This window comes from Python bivittatus, unplaced genomic scaffold, assembly GCF_059951505.1.
Source record: "Python bivittatus isolate LINGU-HERP-01145 unplaced genomic scaffold, Pbiv_v1 ctg000200_np1212, whole genome shotgun sequence".
Lineage (NCBI taxonomy): Eukaryota > Metazoa > Chordata > Lepidosauria > Squamata > Pythonidae > Python > Python bivittatus.
In genome coordinates, this window is record NW_028277040.1 from 22,457,377 (window position 1) to 22,468,881 (window position 11,505).

Consider the following 11,505-nt stretch of genomic DNA (forward strand, 5'->3'; position numbering starts at 1 on the left):
CAGAGAAGAGATATGGGATCACTGTTATTAATAAGTGGTTGAAGTTCACAAACAAAAATACTTTCATTCATCTGATCCTTCATTGTTATGTTATGACACAAGAACAGACAACTTTACATTCCTTGATGAGAATAAATAGAGAGGCAGAAACAAAAAAGAATCAAAATATATATATTTACTGAGTTCAGCCACTTCTTCAGATTTTTTTAAGACTGGAAATAGAAAATATTTGTTTCCATACTCACTTTTTACAGGAATGTAGGTTTGAATTACAGGTTAGATTTCTGCTTACAGAAGAGCTTCTTCGTATTGAATCTTACATTTCTTGCTCATTAAATAAACCTACTGGCATATTCTCTCTCAAGGAAGCTCAACACAAGTCATATATTAATACCTTGCCAAAAACAAAACCTAATGCTAATTAAGATTTTCCTATCTCATTACCACTTTGTGAACCTGGATGCAGCTGCACTTTACTGGACCTGTTGACTGAGCCATGCAATGCAGCATTTTTTCCTCAAGTGCATCTAGACATCTTTGGAAAAGACCCTGATGCTGGGAAAGATTGAAGGCAAAAGGAGAAGAGGACGGCAGAGGATGAGATGGTTAGATAGCATCACTGAAGCAATGAGCATGAAACTGAGCAAACTCTGGGAGGCAGTGAAGGACAGGAAGGCCTGGCGCGATATGGTTCATGGGGTCACGAAGAGTCGGACACGACTGAACAACAGCAGCATCTAGACATGGCATAATAATCTGCTCTCTACTAACAGATATGGTCAGCCACAAAAATTGCTGGACGCTACACAACTACCACCCATAATAGATAATGGATATCCATTATTTGCAGTGACGAATAAAGTTGGGTGGAGGGAGGTTGTTCATTCTTTGTTGCCATTTTTGATGTTGTTTCTGCTATTATTTCTATTTTAGATATCTAGTTGTTGTTTCTGCTGTTTTTCATAACATATTTCAGACAACTTCTTTTGACCAAGAAAAAGCAACTACAGCAATATAAATGTAATAATCATGTATGAAGGCCTCGGATGATATGCATCCAAATGCACGCACTTTGTCCTGGATTATAGATGATCTTACTTAGCCCCATTGCTCAACATGTAATTTAAAAACCCCAAACAACTGCTCCTCAAATCTGAAATATACATAGCTACAATGATTGTCTTTTACTTACAAACAGGCCAGCTTAAGAAACAGGATTTCAAAGGGAACAAGAGTCATGTAAATGGCTAGAACAAAATTATTCTGATATCATTAATTGTTTTTGATATAAGCTCTTTCTTTAGACACTGTTGTCAGATCATCTGTAAACAGCAATCAAGACTCTGTGTATCTTTGATGGTTGATATTTATTTTACATAAGAGAGACTTACTGACACCTGAAAAAGGATTTCATCCCATGATGTACCATGACTCAGGATCGTAACATAATGTATAACAACCACAAAGAGAAGGATGAAAATGGGAGCTGAGCCTTGAACAGAGTTTTCTTTCAACTCCCTTGTGAATTCCAGTATTAACCCTTGCATTCCTTAACACAAGGGATCACGTTCACCACTTACAATGGTAAATTTGGGCCTAGGTCCAGCTAGTCTGCCTGTCTAATACTGATGAAAAATCGGCGCCACCAGATAACAATGGTGGTCAGAAAGCCTGCCAGAAGCTCGTAACTGATAACAAATAAATTAGTACACTGCTTTAACTGAAGGCCTTCTTTCCACAGCATGCAATAACTGCAAGATACAGACCATGGAGCTGAAAGTCAAACATTACCACCTGTTCCTCTTCTTGATTTTGTGAAATGCATGTTTCAATTACAACTTGGTGATGTTGGCAAATGAATGGAATATCCAGCATGTATACAAAACCCATGCACAACTCGTTTATTAAAAACAAAACAAACCATAATGGTAATTAAAGGCCATCTCGGTTCATTTCAAAATGAAAAAAATCATTTCCCCAAACTAAAATCCACTTTCCCTTAGATTAGTACAGGGTATTTATTCTGAAGTTATGGGTCACACCCCCTTTGGTTTTACTATATTTTTTTCTATTCCATTTTTTGGCTACTAAGGGCAGCAAGTATGGTAGTGATGTCACCAGAGAAACAGGGATGGGATTTTCTCACACACACGCCTATTCTTTTTTCTGAATTTTTGATCTTCTTTTTTTAATTCAATTAAAATTAATCTGTTAAATCTACCAGAGGCTTACCACTATTTTATCTTTCAAGGAAAAACAGAAAATTGCTCCATGGTAATTCTGTTGTTTGCCACCAAATTCCAACAACGTATTGCTGAGGGACACTGTGGCCAGGAGAAAACTGAGGGTTGCCTAACCCTGTCCTAGGTCATGAGCAGTATCTGGCACATGGGTCCCCTGCTTATCTCTCCAAGAGACCTTGCTCAGGATCCTGCTTTGTCTCTGTTATAAGCAGCAGGCACGCAGGGATGCAATGGGAAATTCTCACTGCTTTCTCCTGCTCCATAATGCTGGTTCACTGTTTCTAAGGTTAATGGAAATAGTGCTATGGTGCAGGATGATTGGACAAGCAGTGAGACTTTTTCTGTCCTCTTAACAGCCTCTCTCAAGATTGCTAATCAATCGCAACTAACAAGAGCAAGGAATAAGCAACCCTGTGGCCTTCCCACACATCATGCCAAGTTTGCGTTGGTTTTCTCAGCACAAACTGTAAACCCAGCTATTGTGTTCATGAACCTTAACCAATGTCTGTGGCTCAGTGTTGTTTTAACTGAGATATTATGGCTTGTTCAACAAACCATGGCCTAGAGTGATGAGGAAACCCAGCCTAAGGGTCATGGAAAAACTAGGGAAAAGCCTTGCTGCCCTTCATCCTAGCGATTCTGCTTAAGACTGCTGCTTCTTTGCTCCCATTAGTGGAAGGGAAGCAGATGCCTGTTCACTCCCAGCTGATTAGGGAAAATTGGACAAGCCACCTGCAGGCTGCGTGTGGCCCACAGGTTGCCAAACCATGCGCTAAACCTCCCTTCATTAACAGAATGAAAACAGAGAAAATTAGTAGATTGGAGAACGACTGTTGAAAAAGAAAAATCATGGAGAAGATAGAGATGTAGAGATAGATATAAATATATTTTTATTTATAAAATATCAAACATAACATGGTACTGCAATATTTAAATAATCAGGAATAGCATGTTCGAATTTTGAAACTTATTCCACTTGCTTAAATAAGAAAGAACCTCATAGACAAATCATCCTGTGAAGTCTGAGCAGACTTTCTTTCATCTTTCTCACAAACACATAATGTGGACTGTAGCAAATATCAAGGTTAGCACCAACTGAATACCCCCAGAGGATGACCGATTTATAATTTTTGATTACGACATAGTGAGCAGAAGGTAGATCTACAACTGCTGGTAGATCTTTATGATTTTTAGCAAATCAAAAAGGTTTTTTTAAAATTCCAAATTGTTTAATATCAGCAGCAACAAAATGACTCCTTCTGCCTAATCTAAGTTTTATTAATGAACTGAAGATAATCAGTAATATTAATCACTGCTTTGCTATTGTTGTAAAAGTTGTAAAACAGTATGTAGGTTAGAAGTAAATTATTTTGTGAAGTTTTCATACTTTTTTTGCAGGGGTTCCCTGAGACCTGAAAATTATTTCAAGGGTTCCTCCAGAGTAAAAAGGTTGAGAACAGCTGCTTTTGTAGATCCTGGGTTTCTACTAAAAAAGCAAATTATTGGGGCAGATTTGAAGTCTATCCACTTGTAGCCTGATCTTATTCAGAAGTTTGTAGCACAGTTGAAAGAAATGTCAATCTTGATTACTCCATGACTACAGCCCTCTTTAAAAGGAGGATCAGATCTTTTAAATTAACTAGAATTCCTATTTGTTGCCTTCTAACTCTTTATGATATCAAAACATAAGAATAAAACATATAAAAAGTGAAATAAAGAAAGTAGCAGACCCTGAATTTAATTTATATTTTATGTAGAAAGATTATTCAGAATTTCTGTATTGGTGGGAAGTTGAACTACAACTTTCAGGCTTCCACTGCAACATATCTGGAGGGTACAGGGTTCTGGAAGGCTATTTTCAGCCTTGGTATTAACCTACAGTAATGATACTAGCAGACAAAGGAATGGGTTATTATCACATAATATCCTGTAATAAGGGAAATCTTCAGTGCACTATTTATTAACTACTTTTCATTTTAATGAATACCAAGATGATATTCTAAACTAAACTAAAAGAGGCCATAAATATAGGAAAATAAAATTATAAAATGCTATAACACATGGTCTTCAGCATCTATAGCGGAGTTTGAGCTGATTTCAGTGAGATTTCCTTTCTCATTGTTTTACGCTTCACTCTTCAGCACATTTCAATGCATGGGAGAATACAGACTTAATACTGATTGCAATCAATTTATGATCACGCAGTGTGTCTGTTTCTTCACCTCTCTTTTCCAAAATATCAGAACATTCCATCTCCTTACTGCAGCATAGAAAATTATGAGAGTTTGAAGAGGGCAAATTTATCCAGTTGCCCCCCCCCCAAAAAAGTGTTAACAGAAATCCCACAAATCAGACACCATTGTTTCATTCATATGCAAATATATATCTTTTCAGGCTCTAGTCATATTGACACTTACATGGGAGGAAGCCCCATTGAGTTCAACAGGATTGGCTTCAGAGTAGATATGTACAGGATTATGTGCATGATGCAATCCTTGAATTACATCTATTGGGCAAGATTAGGACTGCTCTTGAATATATGAATAGAGTAAATCTACTCTGAAGAGACTCTCTTGCAGGAACAGATACAATTGCTTTAAAGAGGGAGGAAGAAGGAAACAGAAGGAATCAGGGGATGGCAAATGAATAAAACTTTGTCCAAGATCAAAGTTCCCTACAGGCTTTCCTTATTTCAACAACGAAGTAAATTATGCTAAAATACTTCCATTAAACCAACCTAAAACTCACTATTCTGCCTCTATAAGTCAGAACCCCATCATTTGTGGTTAATTCAGAACGCCATCACAGTTCACCTCGAGATACCTAAAACTGAACAAGGGATATGTTTCGAATATTTGCCACAGAGCTAAGTTCTCCTGTCTTTAGGACTATGAAGACACCAACAGGATCTTCAGCGATTGCCTTGAACAAACGTATAAGAATTGAAAAGCTAGGGGAAACAAAATGAAATGAAGGGTTAACTAGGAACGTATCTCCTCATGAGAACCAGAAGTGTAGTATCTTGAACATAATATGCGTAGGGTTATGGCTGAGTGGGATTTTGGGGGGGGGGGAATTGGGTGGAACACCCAATTTTATTTGTATAAATACACTGTGATGGTATTGCAACTTTATTTCTGATCTCTTTTAATGTTGTAGGGCATGATGAGGTGTTCACCTTTTTCACAGTTAGGTCAATATTCCTATTTTCTTATCTTATTTATTCAATTAGCAATTCATCAGAGGGATTCTATTTTCCCAGTGCAAAAGTACAGGATGCGTAAGAAAAAATGCAATGTATGTATATATACCTATGGGTATATATGTATAAGTTGTCAAAAGTTAAGTTTTGCCTTACATTTACATTCTGAGGTGTGACAGAAATTCTATATATAATAATGCAGGCACTCAACTAGTCAACACAAGCTGGAAATACATACTAGGAAGGCCATATTAACTATCACTTGGCAGTACATTAAAATTATTTTTTTCTCTTAGCAGTAGAAATGAACATACTTTACTAACATGAAGATAGAAGCAAGAAGTGACCTATTAAATGACTACTTCTTGTAAACACAATTGTTTTCTTACAGGTCAACATCTGTTCTTTCAAGAAGACACAAATAAAATAAATTATAGCCTTCCTATTTGTTTTTGGATTTCAAACATAAATCAAGCTTTTATCTGAGAACTGAATATTTCAAAAGATTGAGAGCCACTTATAAGAAGATGCAAAGAGTGCCTACTTTGTAATGATTTAGCTTTTCAAAATCAGCAAATCAGCACACATAAGGATACTGCAGTCTCTCATGCCCCTTTAAGATGTATTTCAAAAGGTGTTATCCTGATTTTTGTTATTAGAAAATTAGAATAATATTCTAATGCAATTAATCCTTGAAAACTGTTCCAATGCATAATTAGAACATTTACAATCTACTCCAATAGCACAATCAATCATATTCTTGTAGATAGACTATGCCAGAGCTTAAACAGACAACTTACATATTGCTTTAAATTTATATTCACATTTCCTTTCTTAAAGAAAAAATATCTAAGTCCATCAGAAGTCTCTTCTAACTTTCAAACTACTCCTAATAGAGAGCCTTCAATCCAATAAAATAGCCCTTTGCAATCAAAGAGACACATTTGTTGCAATTGCCATTGCAAACCTATCTTACTTATCTAACAATAAGACTCTTTAATGGAAGTCCAAGAATGAAATACACAAGACTACAAAGGCAAAGTCTCCTACAAGTCAAATCTGACTCCTGGTGATTTCATAGATATTCCATGTGGGTTTTTTTGGCAGCAATATGGAAGCAGTTTGCCACTACCTTCTTCCCTGGTGGTCCCTCCAAGTAGTAGTACTTATTAGTTTTTTTTTAATCAATAACTCAAGGTGGCGAACATACCTAATATTCCTTCCTCCTCCTATTTTCCCCACAACAACCCTGTGAGGTGAGTTGGGCTGAGAGAGAGTGACTGGCCCCACCCAGTCAGCTTTCGTGCCTAAGGCAGGAGTAGAACTCACAGCCTCCTGGTTTCTAGCCTGGTGCCTTCACCACTAGACCAAATGGGTCTCTACTAACCAGCTGCAATCCTGCTTAAATTTCCAAAATCAGCTATTAAACTGAATATAAATCCTGTTGATTCAACATGATATAGGATCAACTTTGTACAAACTGGGGCTAAAGTATTTCAGGTATATCCCACCAATCACCCAGACTTTAGATAACTAGGCACTGATCAAGATTGGTGAATAGACCACCTTTCTGATTCAGAATAAAGCATACATTCAATTTATGAAGATACAGGAATCGTTAATTCATTCAGAATAATTTCTACACCAGGATGGAATACAAGTAACAAGAAAGCATGTTTCAGACGACATAATTACAGCAGCAAATTTAAAGCAGAACTTTCATAGTGGGGAGAAGAGGACATTGTAATCACTGTTGCTTTTGTTGTAACGCTTTGATTTTTTTTCCCTGGCAGTCAATAAACTTGGAAATTCTAACCTGAGTGTCTTTAAAATAATAGCATTACTAAATAAAGGAGAAAGACTTAATAGGGGTCCTTCCTGCTAGACAGAAACACTCAGGACGGAAGTCAGCTTCCAGGCGTGCATACGAGGCACTCACTTTCCTCGCGCTTGGAATCGCTCCTCACAGCCGGTTCTGAGACAGCCACAGAATGCACTTACCCGTGAACAGCCGCAGCATACCAACACCACCCCTGGGCGCCGCCATTTTGCACAAACACGCCGGTCACGTGGGCGCCGGTGTTACACTCCCACCCATGCCCGCGATCGAGCGGGGAGAAGATGGCAACTCAGCCGAGAGCAAAAGGCGCGCGCGAAAGGGGAGGGGAGGGGCCGAGTGGAAGTCACGCCCCTTTCTGGCGTATTGCTTGTCTTGGTTTCGCAAGATAGTTTGAAGGGCGGAGAAGTTAAAGACGGTAGCAAGATGCTTCCCTGCGCGGAAAAGACAAACTTGGGTTGCTATGTACACGTTGTCGCCAACTCTGAAATACATTCTTCTCCTCCCTTCCAAGACTCATATTGAAAAGATGTAAATAAACGCTGCCTGCCTAAACTTAAAAGGGTTTGCAGACTGCCGTGGTGCTATAGTGGAAGCCAGCAGCATCCTTTGGGCGATGTAGAAAAAGAGGATTGGGTGGCCTTTTCTCCTTGAGGGAAACCTTGACATGTTTTAACGCTCTTGGTTTGTTAGGACAAAACACACCAACCCTTTTTGAACGGCGGGGGAAAAGAACGCGAATACAACCGAGTCCTTTTCTTCGGCAAGCCGAGATACGTCACGGCCGCGTCTTTGAAGGGTTCCATTGTGACGCTTGGCGGGGCTCAATCCTCCGCAGTTACGAAGGAGCTAAATCTGCGGTTGCCACTCCAGAGGCGCTTCTCGTTAGCCCGCTCTCTCTCGGGGCGCACCCACGTGGCCTCGGTTAGGGCACCCGCTGGAATTCCCAACCTTTTTCTCCACAACTGGGATACGGAGCCCCCCTGGAAAAAGGCGGCGGGTCAAGTGAAAACATGGTGCTGACTTTTCCACTAAATGTTGGGCAGCGTGGCTCCCAGCAGTCGGAAAGTCTTACCCAGTTGGTCCCCTCTAAATATCCGGGACTATAACTGCTATCCTTTCCCCAGACAGTATAGCATTGGGATTTCCAAACTGATGATGATGATGATTTAAGTTGAGAGCCAGTTCGGTGTAGTGGTTAAGGCATCAGGCTAGAAACCAAGAGACCATGAACTCTATTCCTCCCTCTCAGCCCTGGGAAGGAGGCAAGGGCAAACCACTTCCGAAACACCTTGCCAAGAAAACTGCAGGGACTAATCCAAGGAGATGTCAGGAATCAACACTGACAGGAAGGCACTCCCCAAAAAATGAAGTCACTTTCTGTACAGTGTCTTGTCATTGCCCCAGCAATTTTGAAGTTGCATTTATTTATTGATGTTATATATTCTGTCTTTCTGGGTGATAAAGGCCATTCAAAACAGATGATAACATTAAAAAATATAAGCTATTAGAGATTAAAGTACCATGTGTATTTGTGTGGAAGTAAGCTACCACACGTTTAATACCAGGAGAGCAGAAATAATTGACATACGTTAAATTACAGACCAACGTCAACTAGTCCACAAACTGTTTTTTTTAATTATTGGAGTATAAGCTCCTGTTCTTGGGGGATGAATTTCCACAGTCACTGGCTACAAGCAAGAAATTGTCCTTCCTGCTACTCTGAGGGATCTTACTAGGAAATGACGCACCTCAGCAGAGTCTCTATGGCCCATCATAACAGCCAGGCAAATTACCAATTAAGTTACAAATCAGTTTAGGTATGTAAATGCCACATTTTGAATTGAGATGCAAAACAGTTTGTAGCTAATAGGGAGCTGGTTGATCAGCTGGTTCTGATAAAAGCCCAACATTCCTCCACCCCAGGTAGAATTGGGAGCTGAATTCTGCTCTTGTCACCTACACAGCCTTTCTGCTTCCATAACTGGACTCCTGGTTTCTATATAATTATAGGCAACAAAATCTGAGATTAAACAAACAGCTCTGCTGTCACTACATCTAGTTTGATCCCTGATCCAGTGCTGGGAAAGATGGTTTGGAAAGCCCTAATTAAAGAAGAGAATAATCACCTCCATTGGACTTGTTTTTTAAGTAGTCTGCGTAGTGTTGAGTTGCTTCAGTATCAGCAGAAATGTTGTATAATTTCCCTTTTCCTTCTGATAATTAGGATATGTGCTTAGTATCCTGATGGAGCTGGTCTATCATGTGTATGAAACAATGAGTGAACTGACATTAACAATGATTTCCCACAATTGCAAGAAGGTAGTACAAATAATTAAAGAAAGATGGAGAGATGATCCTTAAAGTGGCTGAGTAACATTTATTTGTAGCTCAATGTGTTTGGGACCTCAAATCCCTTATCAAGTGCGCTGAAAACTTCCATTTCTTTTATCTGCATGCAGTTCATAAGAATATAGGAACAACCCCGCTGGAACAGGCTAAGGCTAATTTTAATCCAGCATTTTATTTCTTACAATGGCCAACCGGATATCTCTCTCCCACCATTGGTTCCCCTGCAACTAGAATTTGGAAGCAGATGTTGACCTCAACCTGGAGATTACTATCTTGTTTGAACTGGCTCTTCTGGTTACTAGTCTGCTTCTTTTAACATAAGAAGCTTCTCAAAGAGGGAACTTTTAACTTAAGAAGCTTAAGTTAAATGATATGTGGAAAGTTTTTTGTATTTGTATTTATTTTTTAAGGGGGAGTTAAAGTTGTCTTATACAGAACCCATAAATTACTAAATATTAAGTGATGTCTTATAATCTGCCCATTGACATCAAACCTGGAATCCTAGACTGAAAGGAGACTAGAGGGATAATAGAAGTGCAAAAACCATTGGCTTTGTCTGTAAAATACAATTTGGAATTGTTAATTTCTTGAGAATGTTCAGATTCAGATATTACTTCTTTTTTCATGGAATGAGATCACTGGAGGTTTAATGGGGGTGGGATTTGTAGTATATGATTTTGTTACACAAACATGCTGAGCATAAATCAAACCCCACAGCAATATAATTCCATAGATTTCCCCCTTTTCCACCTGTATCTCTTGTTCTCACTATAAAACTGCAGACTTGTTCATTGGTTTCCCACTCTCTGAGTCTGGTAATGGTGGTGGTAGTGATAGGAAGATGTGCCATTTCTGCTCATCCACTGTACCATTTTTGTACAGCAGAATATATCATCTAAATAATACAAGCTCTCAACAGCCTTCGTTTAAAAGGTAAAGTCAAACTGGATTCTTGGTGCTTCATAGACACTTCCATGTATTGACAGCAAGCCATTGCCTTTTCTGGAATACTTTTTCCATTTCTAAGCCCAGTCTACCACTCTAAAATTCCCTGGTGACGTCCTATCCAAGAACTAAGTTCATTTGTTTTATTGTTTATATGAATATATTAAGTCATACATCAAAAGCAAGGTGTCTGCTCTGTGGACTATGGAATAAAGAATAGTAGATGTCATTTACTTGTGTCAGTTTCAACTTATTGGGATTCTTTGGGGAAAAGTGGAGGGGTACCAATACTTTGGGCCACATCTGTATTTAATATTGTTAAGACCCGCAACCATTGTTGTTCCATTAGCGTTGTTCCAGTTCTTTAATCCTTGAGCCATAAATGCACAGAAATCAGCATTAGCTTGATGTTGATGATGATTTTGCTCAAGGAGCAGAGTTTATATCTGCTGCAGTTAAATTGTTTGCAGCTAAAGCTTGAGCACAGTTGCTATACAGAGCTCAACTAGGACCATATAACAACATGGCTACCCTAGAGAGAGTCCAAACTAATTTTCCATGGTACAGTAATACCTCGGTTCACAAACGCTTCTGTTTACGAACAATTCAGTTTGCGAACCGCAGCGTTCGCAAAATTTTGCTTCTGTTCATGAACTCTGCATTGGGTGACGAACACGACCTGCGGCCATCTTCCCTGCTCTGACACGTGGTCGTGGCTTCCTCTAGGTGAGATCGCGGTTGCAGACAGACACTTGCTGTGAAGCTTTTTGGTGTCGCCTCAAGCAGGGTTAGTGTTCTCTCTTCATACTGTACTGTACTGTACTTTGTTTCACATTTTTGTGGTTAAAAAAATAATACATATGGTTCAGAACAGATTAACCTTATTTACATTGAACCTTATGGGGAAATTTGATTCGGTTCGCGAC

At 39.0% G+C, this 11,505-nt stretch overlaps 1 protein-coding gene across 4 annotated transcripts in view; it reads right to left on the reverse strand.

Moving 5' to 3' along the window:
- The window catches only part of METAP1D (methionyl aminopeptidase type 1D, mitochondrial), a 75,218-nt gene extending 67,634 nt beyond the window's left edge, over nt 1-7,584 (reverse strand). For all 4 annotated transcript variants that reach the window (XR_015795224.1, XR_015795223.1, XM_007437635.4 and 1 more), the window contains exon 1: nt 7,447-7,584. Coding sequence is in view for 2 of the 4 variants with exons in the window: in XM_007437635.4 (XP_007437697.1) it covers nt 7,447-7,492 (46 nt within the window). In the remaining 2 variants the exon portion in view is untranslated. The remainder of the gene's footprint in view (nt 1-7,446) is intronic.
- Between the last annotated feature and the right edge of the window lie 3,921 nt (nt 7,585-11,505).